The 20,969-nt window shown below is 41.4% G+C and overlaps 1 protein-coding gene across 1 annotated transcript in view; it reads left to right on the top strand.

Moving 5' to 3' along the window:
• Positions 1 to 13,509, top strand: part of STMN2 (stathmin 2) — a 39,849-nt gene extending 26,340 nt beyond the window's left edge. The window contains exons 4-5 of the mRNA XM_083825749.1: positions 8,340 to 8,531; positions 12,145 to 13,509. Coding sequence (XP_083681875.1) covers positions 8,340 to 8,531; positions 12,145 to 12,204 — 252 coding nt within the window. The 3' untranslated portion in view covers positions 12,205 to 13,509. The remainder of the gene's footprint in view (positions 1 to 8,339; positions 8,532 to 12,144) is intronic.
• The last annotated feature ends 7,460 nt before the right edge of the window (positions 13,510 to 20,969 follow it).

Genomic DNA, 20,969 nt, shown 5'->3' with positions numbered 1-20,969 from the left:
TGATGATATGCTTGAAAGACTCAATCTGTGAAGTACCTCTGTACTGAGTGCAAATACTCAAGTAAAGATTTGGACACAGAATGAAATGGCAGCAATTAAGAAGCCTGATATTATGCATACACTTAGTGGGAAATATAGATTGAATGTCCCAGATATTTCAGTTCATTGATTTCATTACTGTTCATTTCTTCCTAAAGGAGAGCTCATTATGCCATAAACTAGTAATCAGTGATGGTAGTACAGACACCTGCCGTTTCTTCCCCTTAATACTATATTCATTTTGAATGAACATATAACTGAGTTATTTTAATAGATTAAATCTTCCATATTGGCAATGCAGCAGAAATTGCAAGGAAAGGAACCAAGGAGTGAGCAGAAAGCCTCATTACATCACTGTTTAAATCCTTGGTGCTCACACATCCCAACTATCACCTGCAGTTTTGGTCTAAAAAAAGCGTATAGTGCAGAGAAAGGTAAAAAGCAACCAGAGCATAAGAAGATAAATTAAACAGTCCACTTCTCAGCTTGGAGACAGACAACAGATGGAAGATAAAATTCTATAAAGTCATGAATAGTAAATGAGAAGATAAATAGGAACAATTATATTCTGTTTCATGCAGTCCAAAGGGGAAGAAACACTCAATGAAATTAGATAACAATTTCAAAGCAGAGAGAGGGAATTACCTTTGCATGTATTGTTTAATCAAGTTTTTGTGTTTGTTAACAGGCTATTTGGATGTTATTAAAATATTAATTATTTCAAAAAGCAAATAAAAAAAAATGGTAGAGCAGTACCTTGCAGAACATGATTATACAGATGCAACCTTTGGCTCAGAAAATACCTAACCTGATGGAAACTAGGAAGATAGATGTATGTAGGAAAAAATTAGGCAGATTTGCTCAGCTTCGTATACACTTCCCCTAAGAATCTTCCACTCTCTGCTGCTAGACAAATCAGGCAGATATTTTCTGAGATCCAACATGGCAGTTGTTATCATACTTTTCTGTCTATGTACAGCAGCTATCTGGCATAACCATTCCAGATCGTGTCCTTCCAGCACAGTTCTAATTAAAATCAAGTATAACTAATTGATGAGAATGGCCTTTTTTGAAACACTACTAACTGATTTCACACTTTTTAGGAATTAGGCCCTGCTCTGTCAATTAAGCAGTGTTTTCTTTAATAGAGTTTAAAACTCATGAGAACATCTACAGTAATACATGCACTCCAGCAGCCTCCTGCTTATGCTGTCTCGTGTTCATCATTCTTGTTTATTTCCTCATATGTTTTTACAGGGCTGCTTCCTTTTCTCCCCCTTTTTTCTACCTCAGTTGGCAGTCACTGAGATCTCATACTCTCAGACCAAACTGAGAGTTTCACCTGAGACATTTTTTCCTTTTGCACCACACAGCAAGACCATTTGAGCTAGTTACAGACTTGTCCTTTCTGTTTATAGAATCCTCTTTGTAGTGTGTCATTATTATCCCATTACTTTTTTGGCATGTGTGCACTATATTTTCTCATCTTGATAGATAATCAGAAAGATCTCGTCATCACTTCCATTTAAGAAATTAGTGCACAGTGACATTGGAAGCAGCAGAATTTAATTTCTTAAGGAACTTTTGGCATTTATCAAATTTTACCCATTGGTTTTGAATATTCAGCTACAATTGCACTGGATATACAGATTTCAAAAGCCGTATGTTGAATTATGTATATTTATTGCTTATATTCAACTTGCATAACAATGAAACTCTAAAGGGAGGAACACTTTTGTAGACTTTGAAATGAAGGAGAGAAACTGTATGTAATGAAAACCTCCTAATGGCTTTGTATTGGCGTGAAATTAAATCAGGTCAGTCCCTAGTGCTTAGCACCACAACAAATGATGGAGAACAATCATCTTTTTTAACTTTTGTGTTTCTCATTATGGAGTTAAAGCTATATGAGTTGTTAATACTGTAAAATCATATAATCAAATAGTCACAGAATCATCTAGATTGGAAAAGACCGTCAAGATCATCGTCTAACCATCAATTTGACCTACCAAGTCCCATCACCAAACCATGTCCCTCAGTGCCACATCCACACGTCTCTTACATACTTCCAGGGATGGGGATTCCACCACTGCCCTGGGCAGCCTGTTCCAATGCTTGAGCACCCTTTCCATGAAAAAATTCTTCCTAATGTCCAATCTAAACCTCCCCTGGCACAACTTGAGGCGGTTGCATTGTGTCCTATTACTTGTCACCTGGGAAAAGAGACCAACACACTCCTGGCTGCAGCCTCCCTTCGGGTAATTATGGGCAGCGATGGGCCCTCAGCCAGACTCAGCCTTCTCCAGGCTGAAAAACCCCAGTTCCCTCAGTCACTCCTCCTAAGTCTTGTTTTCTAGTGCCTTCACCAGCTTTGTTGCCCTTCTCTGCACACCCTTGAGCACCTCCACATGCTTCTTGTAGCGAGGGGCCCAAAACTGAAGACAGTTTTCAAGGTGTGACCTGTGACCTCACCAGAGCTGAGTACAGGGGGACAATCATCTCCCTGGTCCTGCTGGCCACACTCTTTCTGATGCAGGCCAGGACGCCATTGGCCTTCTTGGCCACCTGGACACACTGCTGGCTGACGTTCAGCTGGTATTGACCAGCACCCCACAGCAAGACAAGGGCCCCTGTGCAGCCTTATAGCTTGGCAAGGCTTGCTGTGCTCCCTCAGTGGGCAGCTGGCCTGGGGCATCTCTGCCTGCCAGCAGCAGGGCTGCACTCTGCATTGGGCTGCATCACCCAACCCGCTGCCTCTAAGCTGGCACTACTGCCTGCTGGAGGCACTTCTTCGTACTCTTGATCCCCCCTCCCTTTACACATTGAAAAAGCCACGTGTGCTTTACCACACAGCAAACCACCAGGAGGCTCTTAGGTGAAAAGGCTTCACCAAGGTGGGAAGATGTTGAAGCCGCAGGACAAATGCTCTCTCCTAGAAACCGCTCTGGGTTTTGACATTCCTCTGTCAAAAAAAAAAAAAAAAAAAAAAAAGGAACTTTCTTTGTTCTTTTGTTCTTCCAACTATTCCTCTCCTTGGTTTCCTGTCAAATTGTAAGTGAGCAGGCCAGGACAGATGACAGGCACTGCCCACAGTGTCTGCCTCCTGTCTTGCCCATCTACTCTTTCTGTTACTCTTGGCTGGTGTCTGGGCTTCTGGAGAGATGAAAAACAGAATGAGGTGCTTTTATATGAAAAGATCCACCAATATATGTGGAATCGCAACTAGAACCAGGCATTTCTGCCCCATTTTGGTTTTCTATACATAGTGTTTCTGTACATCATGCTTCACCCCTAATGTCGACAAAAGACGTCTAAAACTGCATCCCTCCCCTTGCATCCCTCCAACATGCCTTGCTTACCCCATGGGTCAGAACCATGAGAGCTGCCATATTATGTCAGTTCAGGAAGAGAAAGTGAACTTTCTTGTCTCACAATACAAATAAGCTATTTTTTATTATTTATTTTTATTTTTATTTTTTTTCCTCCTTGGATTCTTAGTAGGCCTGACACAAAGCTCCCTGGCAGATTTGAAAAAAGGAAAACAAAAAAGATTCTTATCTAAATTTTGCACCATCTGGTTTCAGTAGCAGTGGGACTATGGTTCCAGCTCACAGATGTCTTTGGCTCTTCTGCAAAATGGCCATTTTTGTCCTTTGCTCTCTAACCTCATAGAGCAGGAACACCCCCCTCTTCTTCTTGTCTCTTTAAACTGTCATTGCTCTGGGAGAGGAACTGTCTCTCCCTTTGTGCTTGCACACTGCCTGGGACAGTGAGTCCTCACAACAGCTAGAATAAGTGCTAATAAATAATAATACACCCCAATGAGGAATATGATGTAAAAACAAATAGACGGAGGAAGCCAGTGCTATGAGTAAGGTCTAACTTGGGCCCATTCCCTTGCTTTATATGGAAAGAAAAATCCCAGTTCCATCCCTGAAAACATCACTTCTTCAACGTATGACTTCCTTCTGATTAATAACTAGGCATTTATATGTTTTCAATTGCATGGCGGTTGGAGCTTTTAATCCTGCCCTGTAGTATCTCTTAAGAACACAATACACTGAAGAATACCAAAGTTATCTCAGCTTCTGCAGAACAATTTAATTTAAAATAAAGCCAGAGAGTGAATAAATGTATTAGAATAGTGGAACTCTCATGACTGGTAGTGTGTCTCACACATCCTAGTAACCAAGATTGTCAAGGGAATGGGTTCAAGCTGAGATTCCCAGTTTAAAAGTTTTCTGAGGCCATTCCTTGCTTTAAGAGTAATCCTTCATCTCTGCATAAAAGATTTCAATATCTGGAGCTATGCATCAGAGAAAAACAGATAAATGTGAGAAAATAAGAGCACCTGTTATTCAGATAAGTGGAATTTTCTTCCTGTGAGTAATAATAATAATAATAATTGGGGAGGACTTGGTAGTGTTAGGTCAGAGGTTGGACTAGGTGATCTTGGAGGTCTCTTCCAACCTAGATGATTCTGTGATTCTGTAAAATATTAATAATAATAATAATTTTTAAAAAGCATCTCTAAATAGAATTTCTGTAAATAATTTTTCTATTAAAGTGAGCTCTAAGTTTTCTGCATCTATCTCTGGCCAGCTAAGCATGAGATACAGATTTCTTTGTGAAGCACTCATCTCTGGAAACTGGGGGTGCATAAGATCCTTTAGAAAAATGACATGAATTTCTTAAGGAGCTGGCCTACATTATCCATCTTTTTAGCACAGAAGTACATTTCTGAGAGCAAAAGTATCTGTACCAGGAATATCTAACTACATTTTTATTCCTCTACACCTAGCATTAGAGGCTGCAGCTGTAGCTGCATTGATTAAACCATTTAATATTTAAGAGGTCTTCTGAATATTCCCCACTAAGTATTCTTTTTTTCCCTTCTCCACCATTTTATACTTTTCTCTCCTTATTAATCTTCACCTCCCATTCCCTTTCCAGCTTTTTTTCCCTCATTTTCTCATAACTATGCAAGAAGCATTTATTGTAAACCATTTACAAGTATATTAGAAAATGGACTATCAAGGATTTGAGAATACCCTTTCCAGCACTTTAATACAATGTTGAAAAATAAACTTGGAATAAAAACTTCCTGTGTATGTTGAAATCCTGTGTCAAGACTGTCCAAACACAGTGGCTAAAAGCCAACACCAACAAAGGGAGTTCATTAATCCCAGCCACACTAGGTATCAGAGGTCATTCATTTTGGCAATTTCTGGATGCATAGTAGACTTTGAACAGGCTGGGTGGCCAACTTATTTTGCCAAATGTGTTTGAAACAGAAAATCATTCAACAATCGAGTACAAAAACACACTGACTATATTCCAAAATCATCACAAGGGGATTTCAAAAAGGATCTGAACACAATCAAACAGGCAGACTCACAGCTGGTGTAAATGTCATTAGAAGGGGGACATCAGTTTAAATGAGACTCTACCCCTTCGATGGTTTGTGATGGGGAGGGGAGTCCTTTATTTTGAACCATTTCTGGGTACCCCAAACTTTTTGAAGGACGAAAATGAATGCCTTTTAAGGAATATCATAAAGGAAAATCATATTAGGAACGTGCAGTCAGTTCCCGTGGCCTGGCTTAGCTTTCCTTCAGACTCTTACCAGTGCCAATGCAATTTGCATCCAGAAAATATCGAATTACCATATAAGCATTTTCCTCCTTATCAGGCACTAGTGACTAAATTACTTTTGAATGCATCATCTGCCAGTGTGGCCTCTAGAACTGTGTGTACTTTGATATGTAACTCTAATTTTTCACAATTCTCATGGACTTATGATAATAGGAAGTAGTTCCAGAAGGCAAAGGGTTTCAATAGAAGAAAACAAATCCTGACAAACAGGCGAGTGCCCCAAAGACCCAAAGGCATTTTGACACCTCCCACTGAAAGCCAATGTTCTTTTCAAAAATGCTACTTAGAGGCATAGTCCAAAGCTTGCTTTTTATTATAGCATCTCCATGGGATACATCCATGGACATGTCTACTGTCCAAATCTCAAAATGCTTGATTGTATATAAACACCTTATACCAAGGTATGTTTAAACACCTTGAAATGTTAGCCTTTCAAACTAAAACACTTCTTTAACGTTTCATGGGAAAGGACATGAAGATTAGTATTATATTATCTTTTCTATTCAAACTCCCAATAGAAAGGAAAGTATTTTTTTAGATTATCAAAGGTACTTTTAAATCACTTAAGTATATGTTAACGAAATTCAGATCAGCAGCCGAAATTTCATGATGATAACTTTTCTAAAAGTGAAAAAAAGATTGCAATTAAAGACTAAATTAAAGATAAAATGCAGAAAAACTTCACAAGCACTAGTCAAACTGAGACACACAGGTTGGTCCAAAGACAGTCCAACAGGATGAAGATGTTCAATTATTTAATTTTTACATTTTACAAAATCTTTCAAAAGAACTTTTTTTCCATTTTGAAACAGCATATATTTAAAGAAATGTTAAACATTGAGGGCCTGAAATAAAGCATTCTTTAAAATAAGCCTTTTATCATGCAATTATTAAAATTATTGATATTTTTGTTAAGCATGCTTTTTAATGAGTTTTGAGTTAGGCTACACCTTCTTTGCCAAGGTGCCTTTCCCTTTGGCTCATTCTCCTTCCATTCTCTGCCAGAGAAACTCCCTCAGCTCTTCTTGCCTGTGCCTGTCTGGGGACTTTCTGTTCCCATTTGCAACATCCTTTAGCCTGCACAACATTAATTTTGTCTGATGAAAAGATCTGAAAAGTACTTGCTCTACTACTAGCTGTTCAGCATGTGCTATAGTAGTAAAAGCAACAAAGATCTTTCTAAGGTACCATCCAGTTCAGTAGACCACTCCCATCATCAAGTGTTCCAAGGGTCATAGGTTGAGAAAGGAGCCTGAAACTGTGACCAGGATGGAGGTGAAAGCAAATATAGTAAGTGGCCGAGATTAACAAAAGTTGCATTTATCTCTGATCTCAAGCAAGCCATTGCAGCCTTTCAAACCAATATATGTTTTATTCCAGTGTCTTCATGAAAGGTGGTCTGGCTGGTTTCTGCACCATTTTCTACAATCTGCTTAATTTGCCTTGTCATTACATCTGCCTGTATATGTATCTTACCTTTGTTAAAATGTTTTCTCTTCCTCTCTTGATCTTCTACATGTAAGAGAACTGCAGCTTTTTTCACTTCATTAAAAGCCACATGATATAATTTAATAGGATTCATTACTGCTAATTGTAGTTGTTGGTTAAAACCCTTAATTTAGGCCTTAAACTAATTCATTTTTATGGTTAACAATGGCAACAGTGTATTGTTATCTGCACTGAAATATACACTTATCTTCCTGGAGCCATATTTCATTCCATGATTTCTGTTTGCCTCTCATGCTCCCTCTAATTTATTTTATCCAAGAGCATACGATGTTGTTTATCATTTCCAAATAACCCCTCTGAAACATACTGTCTTTTCTGCTAGACTTGCCTGGAGGATGGGCCCAGTGCTGCAAGTTCCTTGGCTTCCCTCCTAGGATTAGTGGTTCCATGTTAGTAATTTGATTTAAAAAACAATAACACAGCTTGTGCTTCTGCGTTCACAAAGAATAGCACACTGTTGTGCATAGGCTGAATGTGCTTAATTCCTACCTCCACTTTTCATCTTCCTGGTAGAATTTAAACTTTAAACTAACAATAGCTTTTTTGATATTTTCTATAAAGTAAAATCTTTTTTTTTTCTTTCATAATTACTGAGATGAAGTGAAACATAAATATCATGGGGAAAAACATTGTCTGATTTGGTTCTGTTTATCTTTCACAGTGGTAAACTTCAAAGCCTGTTATTAACAATTCATGCACACTGAAGGACTGTCCAACCTGGGCAAAAAATGTGCCTCTCCTCCTTTTTAACACTGTACCCTTCAGTCTTCATCCCAGATCTCTGCAAATAAAATGCTCTTATCTAAAAGATCACAGCTCTGAGAGGTTAAGCAACCACTGCAGTAGCTGAGGGCAGCATTTCTCAATAACAGCATTTCTCATTAACAAAACTGCTTCAGAGACTTCTCTGCTGCTGCATAAGTCATATTCTCCACATTTAGCCAGTGCCTCTAAGCCCCTGTTATTGACACTAATCCGGTTTATATACAAAAGTGATCTTTCCAAACTGCGCCTGTAACAACAAAGGAACAAACTTTACGCAGTTTCCAAACACTGTGAAGAGCCCTGTGGGGGTTATTTTACTCCTTGTGGGTGTTTGAGACACTTATTTCAGCCACATGTCTCTCTGTTTCCAGTCCCAGGAGGCCCAGGTGCTGAAACATCTGGCTGAGAAGAGAGAACATGAGCGAGAAGTGCTTCAAAAGGCTTTGGAGGAGAACAACAACTTCAGCAAAATGGCAGAGGAAAAGCTGATACTGAAAATGGAACAGATCAAAGAAAACCGTGAAGCTAATTTAGCTGCTCTTATTGAACGTCTTCAAGAAAAGGTAACTGCACTCCTCACCTAGACTAGAGGAGAAAATCCAACCAATATTTTGAAGAGAGGTAGTGGATAGCTCTTTCCTCTGTTGCAAAACTTGAGTTATATTTAAATCAGAGCCCCTGATGCCTATCTAAACCACTTTTGAAAAATCACAGAATGGCTGAGGCTGGAAGGGACCTCTGGAGTCCATGTGGTCCAAACCTCCTGCCCAAGCAGGGACACCCAGAGTGGGCTGCACAGGACCACATCCAGGTGACTTTTGAAGATCTCCGAGGAGGAGACAACCTCTCTAGGCAACCTGTGCCAGTGGTCCATCACCCGCACAGCACAGAAGTACTTCCTGGTGTTGAGGGAATCTCTTGTGCTCTAGTTTGTTCCCATTTCCTCTTGTCCTGGCCCTGGGCACCATGGAAAAGAGCTCAGCTCTGTCCTCTTTCCACCCGCCCTTCAGGTATTGATATCCATTAATAAGATCCCCCCCCAGCCTTCTCTTCTCCAGGGTGAACAGTCCCAGTTCTCTCAGGTTTTTGTTAGAGGTGCTCCAGTCCCTTCATCATCTTAGATGCCCTTTGCTGGACTCTCTGCAATACGTCTGTGTCTCTCTGGTTCTGGGGAGCCCAGAAGCGGACACAGTGCTCCAGGTGTGGCCTCACCAGTGCTGAGTAGAGCAGAAGATTTACCTGCCTTGGCCTGCTGGCAATACTTTGGCTAATCCAGACCAGAATACTGTCATCTTTCTTACCAGCAAGGGCACACTGTTGACTCATGTTCAACTTGCTGTCCACTAGGACCTCTATGTCCTTATCTGCAAAGCTGCTATCCAGACTGTCATGGTGAAATGTGTATTAAAAACTCAGCTGTCCCCTGCTTCTGTTCTTAATCTTGGTTTGGGACCTTTGTGCTAGCCAACATTCACATATTCTTAGAATTATGAAGACAAAGGTTCATCAAGAAAAGGAGAAAGCAAGCCAAACAAAGGTTGATTTTCTAGCTTTTAAGAAAGTGCTGTGAACAAATTAAAGGTCACTTGTGTTTAGATTTTGGTCGTTAAGAAAGGTCAGTGACCAAATCAAACAGTTGTCCCGTGGACATATAGTTCTTGACTTCCCAGAAGGGAACGGGGAAAAAATAAGCAAAGAAGTCTTTCCTATATATTAAAAGGGGCCTATTCTTCCATAAGTCTTGCAACAAAAAGAGAGTAAGTTTTCTTTTGAAGATCTTTGAAAAATCCAAAGGAATTTCCTTTAAGAATCCAGTAAATCACAAACCCCACAGTGCCCTTCTCCAAAACAGCCCTCCTAAACAAGAAAGAGAAACATTAAAATTAAGATTTAGAAATGTTAAGAAAAAAAATAATTTACACTTGTTTCTCTCAACAATGAATTTCTAATATGTTAGTAAATGGTTTAACAAAAAGAAAATAGCTCTCAGACATTTCCAATGAGATGGAACAGCACCTGGTTTCCTTTGGTGATAACAAAAGTCTCATAAAGTAAGTAAGAAATAATAGTTTCCCAAAGATTGATGTTATAAGTGAACTGGGTAACTCTGGAGTTTAAGGACTGTACTCAGATTATTTGACATTTTTGTAGTAGATGAGTTTGCAGGCACATATCCCAAAGTTTATGAGAACAAACAGAAAAGCCAATTAGTCATCCTTAAGGTCCAAAAGAAAATAGGATGGACAGCTGGACATTCTCAGTCCTATGTTATTGTTAACAGACTCCTAAGCCCCTTTTCCTCTGCAATATGATGGCAAATGTGCATGAAATCCAAAGAAGGCTTCTGAACAAAGATGTCGATAACTCACTTGGGAATATTTTTACAGACCAGAAATTAAAAATTTTATGCCTATAGTTTTGCCAACACAAAAGCCAACTCTGACTACGCAGGAAAAGATGAAGTGAGATAACTTCAAGAGTGACCAAGAATTGTGGATGACCCAAGGCTGTGGTGTTTAGAAGCTCCTACAGTGAAAGATAACTTTGTATACTGCAGTTAACAGGAGAAACAAGTCCTGAGTTCCTGAGAAACAAGTCCCTTAGAAAATCTAGCATTCAAAATTATGGAGTTTATAAGAACCTGTGATTTACAGATTCAGTTGGTACAATAAGCTGTCTTGGCCTGTGATCCATAGTTCATTTTGACCAATCCCCATAAAAGATCCCCTAATGTACAAAAATACCTAGGAAGTGCCATAAACAGAAGACAGCTAGAGATAATTTTGCTTCTATAGCTACCTTATGACTTGTCATTTAGTTGTCTAATGTGTTGGGTCTTTTTCCAGTAGTCAGACATGAGAGGTAAAAGTCTGATAGTTTGACAGTTAGAAAGAGATAGGCATAATCCAAAAGCCCCAAACCCCATAAGCTGCCAAAAATAACACAGTACTATAAACACCCTGAGTGGAACATTCTTAACATTTAACAGATGTTGTTCCTGACCACAGTCCCATTTCCACAGAATTATCTGAATATACAGTGGCTCTAATAAATCTAAATTAATTGTGGCTGTTTTTCTAAAACGCAACATGGCTGTAACTTGGCAGAAGGGGCTAGCATTGACTTACAGTAAAAACTCCCCTTTTCCATCACAGCAGGAGTAAGAATGGAGAGGACAGCTAACCTCATTGTTCAGTCTAAGAACATTATAACAGAACAGAGCATAATAGAATAGAATGAAATAGTTCAGTTCAGTTCAGCTCAGTTGGAAGTGACCTTCAAAGGTCATTGAGTCCAAACACCTAACCTCTTCAGGGCTAACCAAAAACTAGAACATGTTATTGAGGGCATTGTCCAAGAACACTGACAGGCGTGGGGCATCAACCACCTCTTTAGGAAGCCTGTTCCAGTGTTTGATCACCCTCATGGTAAAGAAACTGTTCTTAATGTCCAGTCTGAATCTCCCAGGTGCAGCTTTGTGCCTGTGTTCCTGCACATCTGTCATCTATTACGAGGGAAAAGAGACTGGCATCTCCCTCTCCACTTCCCCTCCTCAGGAAGCTGCAGAGAACAATGAGGTCACCTCTTAGCCTTCTTTTCTCCCAACCAGACAAACCAAGACTCCTCAGCCTCTCCTCATAGGAAATGCCTTCCAGTCCTTGTACCAGATGTTCAAAACACTCAGATTGACCCTTCTTGGCAGAACTACAATCTGGGACCTTTTATTTGTGGCTCCTAGATAACATAGGAGCTGTCACTTCTTCTGCATACAGCATGCAAGCAATTAATTCAAGACCATTCATCCTTCCCTCTATTTAGTTCAGTATCTAGGAATTCAAAGAGGAAATGTGAGCACATGGCATATTTCATGTTGCATGCAGTACCTCTCTATGCAGGCCCTTAAAATGAATCTTTCTGAGGTGCTGAGAACTATAAGGCCGTATAATATAACAAAACTGGGTTCCAGAGCATAAACAGAATGTAAGCACTGAACATGCCTTGGGCTGGGCTGGTAGGTGACACCTCTCCTGAGCTGCATCCTCTAAAGATGGTTGTGCTGTGAAACAAGTTTTGCACAGGCGTCAAATGCACAACCTAAATGTGTTAGCATCAGGATCCTCCGAGGCAGGCAGAATGAGAAAGAGGTTTGATTTTTCCCTTCTTGATGTTTTCCAGGAGAGGCATGCTGCAGAGGTCCGTAGAAACAAGGAGCTCCAGGTGGAACTGTCTGGCTGAAAACAGCAATGGTGGATGTGACCCATCCCCACCATTAGTAAACTCCCCCTGCCTATATTATTATGGATCATGCGATATCAGTATGGGAAATGTATGACATGGTTTAAAAAAAAAAAATCAAGAACTCAATAAAAAACTTTAAAAAAAGAAACAAAAAATAAAAACAAAACAATGCGGTCTCTTTGCAGAATGATTTGCTTGATGTTTAAAAAACTTGGATCTTATTTTGTAAATACTTACATTTTTGTTAAAAAATACAAGTATTGCATTATGCAAGTTATTTCATAATCTTACATGTCCTGTAACAGGCTTCTGATGTTGTCTATTTCCACTCGGTTGAATTTGCTGAGTCTGTTCATTTGAAGCACCTCACGTCTAACTCCATTCCCTGCGACTTTCATTCCCACCCACCACGAGGTCAGTAGTAGTTCTATGGTGCTAGAGACCAGTCATTGCCTGATAACCTAGACTGCTTTGCCATCGATAAGCTTTGTTGAAACAGTGACTAGATCACAGGTATCGTGACTTCACATTCAGCTGTCCGAGACAAAAGGCTCTTAAAATGTAGTTTCTTTAAATGCAACTTGTGCTACAGGACTCTGTAGCGTGCTGTTTGACCGAGGTTAAATCACCGTGTGCAGTACTTGCTGCTTCTGCTTCCGAGGCAAGAGGCAACAAATACAGCTTTGCAACTGAACAAAAGCAAGTGGTATCAGTTTGAGGTGAACTTGAAAGGCACATTGTAACCATCCAGCTATGACAAATTCTAAATGATGCCAAACAGCCATACAAATGCTAATTGTAAAGTGAGCTTAATTCACCACTTGAAAATTTATTAATGGAGCAGATAATAGATAGCATCAAATGGCTTTATTTGTAGATGCCATGATCTATGATACTTCTCTGATGCTACCATAGTACGTGTGTAACAGTAAAAGAGGCTACCAAATATTTCACCAGGAACCCATGAGCCAGTTGTTACCTTTTTTTGTTTTTGTTTTTGACACTGCTGACTTCCATTCATCATGACCTTTACTCTTCAGTGTTAGCCAACCCTACCTAGTGACGGACATCTAGGACTAAAGAGGGCTGAAGCAGCAGGAATGACTAGACAGGGTGCTCGTGCCAAGTACAGTATCACGAAACCTAACACATCATCCCCAAAATACCTGCAGTTTTGAAGTTGTCCCTACCCCCCTGGAGGTTGCTGCCTGCATATTCTACTCTTCATTAGTGCTATTTTCCTGTATGTCATTGTGAGCAAGCTGTGATTAATAAAGAATTGGGGTTCTGTGAACTGAAAAAGGGCTTGTCTCTTCTCTCGCTCCATTACTTCTGACATGTGCCCATATGAGGTGAAAGCCTAATGAAGTCATAAAAGCATGGAAATTAGATTTAAATAAGACCTATTAATAAATCTAGCCTATTTCTTTGCTAATACAGGACCGACCCCTGCTATGTGTTTTCAGTGCTTAGGCTGGTTATTTTTAAAGATTACCATATAAACTGAGCCTATGAATGTGACCTCTAGCACTGGGATTATTAAAAAAGAACTAACTACACACACATGCACATGCACCCTTAATCCTAACTCAATATTGGGAAAAAAAAAATCAGGAAAGAAAATTTAATAACGTATCCTTGGGCATATACATCAATAACTGCGTCAAGATTCTGGATGTTAACACACTGATTTTCAGGGTGAAAGTTCATTTATAGGAAAAACATCAGATTTCTAGGAAAGCTGAAGAGCTGAGATATAAAAATGGTTCTGATCTCATTTACAGCGGTTCAAAAGGTGATCGAGAATTACACCTAGGATTAGTTTTCTGATTTAAAGTGATAAAAGTGGCATCGTTTGCTCTTTCAGAGAGATGGGCCAAACGTTCCAGATCTGCAACAGTCGGTTTCTGACCCATGCAGCCTGTTTTAATCTGGAGCCAAGTTATGTCCCTGGAAGTCCTGGCCTGCAGTCAACAAGCTGCAGAAGCTCATCCAGGCACAGGGCTGCAAGGTCAGCTCTGTGCACAATGGGCTGTAACATGGCATGAGAGGCACAATCCAACGTTTTTATGGCAAGTTGGTTTCATTGCCTAAACTCCTTGTCTTTCTGGCAAAATTACTAGAATTAAACCTGGCAGGGAACTCAGAGAGCAAACTTTGAAACTGGATGACACGAGCCTCAGTGCTGCCAAGTCTTCAAAGTTTGCATTTTGCTTTAAGCCCCAATGAAAAGAGTCATTCAGTCAAGATTATATCTCTATTTGAGGTCCCAGATTTTGGGTTGAGGTCTCCTGGATTTGGGTTTCATTTCCAAATGACAAATCACAGAGTTCTCCCTGTCCACTGACATAACAAGACCTGGTTGTTTTAGGCCCTTTCCTTGTTTGTCCTGCTGACTGCACTTGCTAAGGCAACAGGCCAAGGACAAACCTCTGGTGCTGGGCCCTCTCAGCCTCCACAAACAAGGGTGTCCACATCCAGTGTGTCTGCTGGCAGGCTCCATGGCACGTGCCCTCCCCAGAACCAGACCTGGGCATTGCCTGGTAGATGTCTCTCCATGGCTACCAAATCTGCACCAGAGAAATGAATGAAGAAGAAGGCCATGTGGCCTCAGTAGGTCAGTGTCAGAGCTGGTGTTTTGATCCTGTTGGGTTTACTTGGATATTTTAATAGTTTGTGGGTGTAGAATTCATTTTATTAAAGTATAAATATATTCTAAAAGCCTTTGGCTAATACCCTGCATTACCATTTGGCTACTTGAAATACCTCAGATTATTTTTTTTTTTTAATTCATTGGCAAGTAGCATGCTCAGGATTTTAAAAAAAATAATAATAATAAAAAATAAAAAATTTAGTCTGCTTCTTTGATTAACTGTAGAAGCCCAGCTGCACGCTGTGAGCTTAGAGCAGCTGGTGCTGCAGTGGGGAGCATTTTCTGCAGGCTGCCTGAAGCCTCCCTGTGGACAGGAGGGAGCCTGGAGCGCTGGCACTGCGCAGAGCAGATGCTCCCTCCTCCCTCTGAGGTTTGGGATGGCTCAGCTGCTGGGCAGAGCTGGCAGCCCAGTGAGAAAGGCAGTTTTGACCTGTGGCATCTGCATGTCCCCCCACTGCCTCCAAAATGAGGTTAGGGCTCTGTTTTTTGTTAATCCATCAGTCACATCAAGGCTGGATGAGTACTCAGACAGGAATGTTGCAAACCTGTCACAAGTTCATGTGGTCTACTGAAGCCACAAAATTTATGCTCATACAAACTCAAATATTTCCAAAGTCAGGAGGTTTGGATGTAGGGTGCACACATACACAGAGCTGACCACTTTTTAGCAAGCCTTTCAGAAGGGTGTGATCGGCGTAGGAAAGAGCTTTATTCCTGACACCTTAAGCCATACAGAAAAGTGCTTCTCTCTCTTCTCCCAGAAGAAGAGGGATATGGCTTAAAACCTACGCTTAGGGCAGCATGGACACCTACCTTATCCAACTGTTTTCAGATACCATCATGTCAAACGAAATCCTCTCATTAGTTTTTTTGGTGGAGGGAGAAGAAGACTGCATGGGAAGCAGCAGGACCGCCCTGCACCTTGCAGCACATGCCACGTGCTGAGCACGTCTCAGCGGTGGATGGAGCCAGCACTTCACAATGCTGAAGGGCTCTCGCTGGGCAATGGGAGAATTATAGAGAAAATTCCCTGTGCACCAGGGGTGGTGCCGCAGGTGGTGCCGCAGTGACGGTAGTGCAACAGTGCCATGCAGCGGTCGGTTTTAAGAACGGAGATAATCTCTAAATACAGGGGGTTGCAAGGCTTTCCTCTGAAGGATCCCCATTACATCTGCTGCACAGCTCACCCTAGGTCTTTATGTAAGGTAAATGGTGGCTCTGAAATCTGGAGACTGGGCCCAGATATTTTCAGATTTAATTCCAGTGTGAGTGACATGGCCACGGGTTGCTGTAAAACAAAAAAAAAAAGGGTTGACTTTTTTGTGTGAATTACAATACCATCGTCAGAAACTTGTGACTGTGAGAGTATCTACATTTCTGCAGCTTCAAATATGTCTAGAAAGCAACAGGCAATATTCAGCAGCCCACTAAATTGATACTGGGGAGGTGATAAAAGCAATTTCAGAAATATAGGGAACAGCAAGAAAAGGTAACATCAAAAACCACCATCAGATCAGAGACTAAATGACCCATGAAAGAGCTCAGAGAGAAGAAAGAGGATGGTCACCCTTAGATCTGTCACCCTTCAAAAACACTGAACTCTTTTTTTCCCTCTCTAAATACTGGCAACCAGGGCACAAGACAGAGGACCCTGAAACCCAGCCTGCAGTAAGCACGCAAATATAACGCAAAGCTCTGTGAGCTGCAGAAACACGAGTCTGCTATAGACTCCCCATGGATCTTGTAAATTTCTCTGATGTACAAGAAAACACCTGTGCTTTGAGCTTTCATAACTTCAGTGTTATGCTGATAGCATCTGAGCTTTAAATCTTCCTCTGGGAAAATTAAGGGAGGTTCTTTTTTCTATTCAAATGTCCACAAAGACTGTAGTCATGCATATATTTTATAATTTACTTAGGGAAACATCCACTTCCATCAGGCCTACAGTGGGATGTCAGCTTCCCTTTTTTTGGGTACCAGTAAATGGATGCTGGAAAATGTCTTCCTACTGTAACAGGTTGGCTTTGGTCAAATGGGCCCCAGAAAAGGAAGCTCTTGAGCAGCTCTTGAAGACGGAGGACATGAAAGACTATCCAAGATACATACCAGGAAATTATGACATAAGGAGATAATGATGTAAGGAAACAGCTGAGCTACAACTTAAATTTCTCTTATCTATTATATGTGCAACAGATTGTTAAAAACAAACCGTGGAATACAACTATTCCATAATAAAATACGTTTTTGAAACATTAACTCTTCAAATATGCAATTTGCCAAGGAGTCTTTTAGACGATGATTTCCATAGGGTCACAAGTTCATAATAATCATTGTACAATGAATGTACAACTACCTGTGACCAGAAGAGGGCAAACTCTGATTATTTAACATGCAGCTGTGGGCGGTGAGTTTTATTTTGAAAAACTGGCTGTGCATTATTGTGCTTTAGGACACCATGAAGACAGATGCTCTATTATTTGCCCTAAAATCTGGATTTGAGTGTGTACGTTGGAATAGAATGGGATAATATAAATAATATAGAAGATGTTGTATATAACGTGTTTTATATATAACTCCTTTAAAGCTAAATTTAGAGCAGCTTAGGAAAGGATGATGAAGAAGCGACCAGACTCAACAACTGCACTGTTTTACACTTCCCCCTTTGCAAATGATGAAAAACTGGTGGAGTACAATGCCATATAAACAGCTTTCAATCAACCATGAACATATTACTCAGACTACAGATTATCCCTGCCATAGATATTATTTTGGGAGCAGTGCCAGATAAATGCATGTCTTCTGCCTCCAGGGACAGGTTTAGGAGCGGCAGAGCTACTTGCTCACGAAACACAGCCTGCGCCTGAATTAACAGTTTCTGTTAGACTTTAGACGTCCCCATGAGGGGCCAGCTCAGTTTTCCTTGTGTTGTGCTCCCAGGGCACCCTACCGATGCTGGAGGGAGCCTGACTCAGCCCAGGTTGGTCTGATAGCTGGAGTCCCTGCACCTGACCACAGCCTGCAGCAGAGCTGGAGGGGAACGAGAAGACATCCCCTGGGCGCTGCAGGGAAGGAGGGGGCTCTGGCTGCCACCTGGAGACAGTGGAAAAAGTGGCTGCAGCACCCAAGCTGGGGGGTGTACGGACAAAACTGGGGGTGCTGCTTCTGCTATGAGCTCATGATAACTTCAGAAGGCAGGCAGGCATCTCTGTGCTCTGAGGAGGGTACCTCCACAGCTTTGATACATCTCATCAGCAAACCAAGCTGGACATTTCAATATGAAAATTAGAGTCATTCTCCCTTATTATTTCCCATTATTTTTATTGTTAGCCATCGTGGTCTGTCTCTCCATATCAAGACCACAGACCTTTTTGGTTTTTTTCTTTCAAAACTACATATCTGTGGATGAGCAGGAGAAAAGAGTTAAATATAAAAGAGCCACACAAAATCATTCTTCCCTACCTGGTCATTTTAACAAGGAGTTGATAAGTTTGACATCTTTACTCTGAGCTCTGGAATATGCAAAGCAGTACAGTGCTGCTGGGCGCCTTTTTGGCCAGTGCAAGGTGCTGCTCTGCCTGTCGGGTCACAGGCAAGGCCCCATGCTCCCACCTGCACACAGCCGTGTTGTTTGGTCCCTGCGAGAGTTCACTAAGAGACGTGGGCTGTTTGCTCCATTTGGCCTCCGTGCCGAGGCATGTTTAATGCTCACAGATGTAGCAAGCAGTCTTGGCTAAGGAAAGTCCTTTGCATTGCCCAAGGCAGCTGCTGGCTCTTGCAGCACATGTGTGAGGATGCATCCAAACAGCCCCAAGCTCCCTGGCCTGGGCTCAGAGCTGGCTGAGCTCAGCTTGCAAACAGGAGCTCCCCAGCCAAGCAGTGCCATGCTGGGAGTCCCAGGACATGCCAGTGCAAGCACTCGGCTGCTGTAGCGCAATTCATGGGCTCCAGCTCACAGCTGGCTCTGATCAGCCACTGTGGAGGGCAGGCAGGGACACCACGGCTGCACCGATAGAGCCTAGGCAGGGCTGGCACTTTGTCTTGCACCAAGCTCTGTTGTTTTTGTTGTTGTTGTTCCTTTTCCCCAGAGCAGAAGAGAGGGTGTCCTTCCAGTCAAGACCTACTCGGTCATAGCTGGTGGGTGGTGACAGATGCTCACAGGCAAGTATAAGAACAAGACAGGCTCATGGCAGTTCTTCTCCAGCTTCCAACAATATGCACCTCTGAAGCCGCCTGAGCAAGAATTATGTAGTACATTTAAAATCCCTGATGGATATTTTCTTTTGTTAATATGACTAATCACTTTTTGAGGCCTGTGCAAACTCATGGTGCCCATAACAACCCATGAACTCGCATTCATGGTTGTGTGGGCCCCAGGGGTTTGATTTCACCTGGTAGTGGTGCCTGCTACCTGACACATCTTTGAGAATCTCATCAGTTTTTTTCAAGAGAGAGAAAAAGAGAGAGACAGAGACATAAGCAGACAGAAAACTTTGAAATTGTTGTCACGGAAGGGGAGTTTCCTGGACAAAATTCTTCCTTCAGACCAGCAGCACCCCCAGCTCTCTGAACCCAGCTCACCCACCCCCTGCTCAAACACCAGTACGAAGGCAGAGTCGTTCCTCAAAAGTACAGCTTGGCTGCCTATGCTACCAAATCATCCTATTTCCTCCCAGCGTAAGCACTCTTGGGTGTAGGTTTGTTTTAACAGATGTGCTCCGCAGTACTCCACAACAGCCGTGCAGATGTGCCTTGCTGGCCTGCACAAGCCAGCTCCTGTTCTTGGCAAACACCAGCCCAGAGTAATCCTGCCCCCGAGGAGCAGGCCTCTCTCCACCTGGGGTTTCAGAAGTGGAGTGCCTCTTCTTGCTCACTGAAAATGGATACCCATGTGCACTGTCTGTTTTCCAAGTGTCTGGCTTAGGGTGAAGACCTGCCCCATGGGAGTCCTCCTGGCTGGCACAGGCCACCCAGACATGCTACTGCTTGCTACTGAAAGCCCAGAGCACTGTCCCAGGTTACAAGGAAAACTGGATTTTTTTTCCCCCTAAGTTTTAATACTGGAAAAAATCATCTCTTTTTAGTTGTACCCATAAAATACACAGAACATTTTGTCTTTTTCCCATTTTACTCCTTTCACAGAGAAATTAGATTTTTCTTCTTTCAGAGGAAAATAATTCCCTACACTGTAAAGGGATTCCTGTTTTCCTCTTTCCTCTTGTCCTTTAACACATGGTAACATGCAATCAGATAGTATTTTACCTGTAGCCTTCTTCTGATTCTCCAGGCAAAGAGAACAAGGCAAGGAGTTTCTAAAGCACAGATAATTGCTTCCAAGGGAATAAAGCGCGTAGGCATAGCCTGTATCTCTCCCTTTTTCCCACCACATTTCAGACCATTTTCCAATTGGCGTAAAGGTGGGACAAAAGCAAGACCTCAGCTAGGTATTTCAGCTTGGTGGTAGAGCTCTGTATGCATTCTGTAGCTCTAAAGTCCTGTGCCCAGCATACCCAGTTAGCAGTAACTGAATGACGTACGGATCTGGAGTGTAAATAAAACAAATTATTAAAAAAGAAACACACTGTGTTTCCAAGCAGTATATGGATTTATGCTGAATGTAGTATTGAGTTTTGCCTCCTTGCAGTGGAAATCAAACACAAATACTCTGATACTGAATCCCGGAATAGCGATACACATAAACTTAATCTTTGTGTAACATGGGAAAACATGATCTTTCTCCTTATTCTGCTCAGATTTATTCATTATTCTGGTATTAACAATTACTTATTTTCTTTCCACTAGCCTTTTATTAGAAGCTATAGTTGACTGAAAGCACAGAAAATCTTTTGCACAGTGCGTGTTATCTCGTTAGGAAAAAGGCTTAAAAAATGCTCTCACATCTTTGCATTACTATGACAACAGTAATGTTCTTCAAATGAAAGAAAAAAGAAAGCAAGCAGAAATGAAATATGAAATAATCTCCATTACACTTGGCTAGACAAGGACTGGCTGAAAATACAGTTACAAGTAGCTAGAGCAGTTGTAGTTTTATTCAGCTGCTTGTCTCAGAGAAAGACTATGAATGTGAGGTATCAAAATGCCTAGAGAAGAG

Source organism: Anser anser (genome assembly GCF_964211835.1).
Source record: "Anser anser genome assembly, chromosome: 2".
NCBI lineage: Eukaryota > Metazoa > Chordata > Aves > Anseriformes > Anatidae > Anser > Anser anser.
Note: the sequence above shows the minus strand (reverse complement) of the source record. Positions and strands in the feature narration are given on the sequence as shown.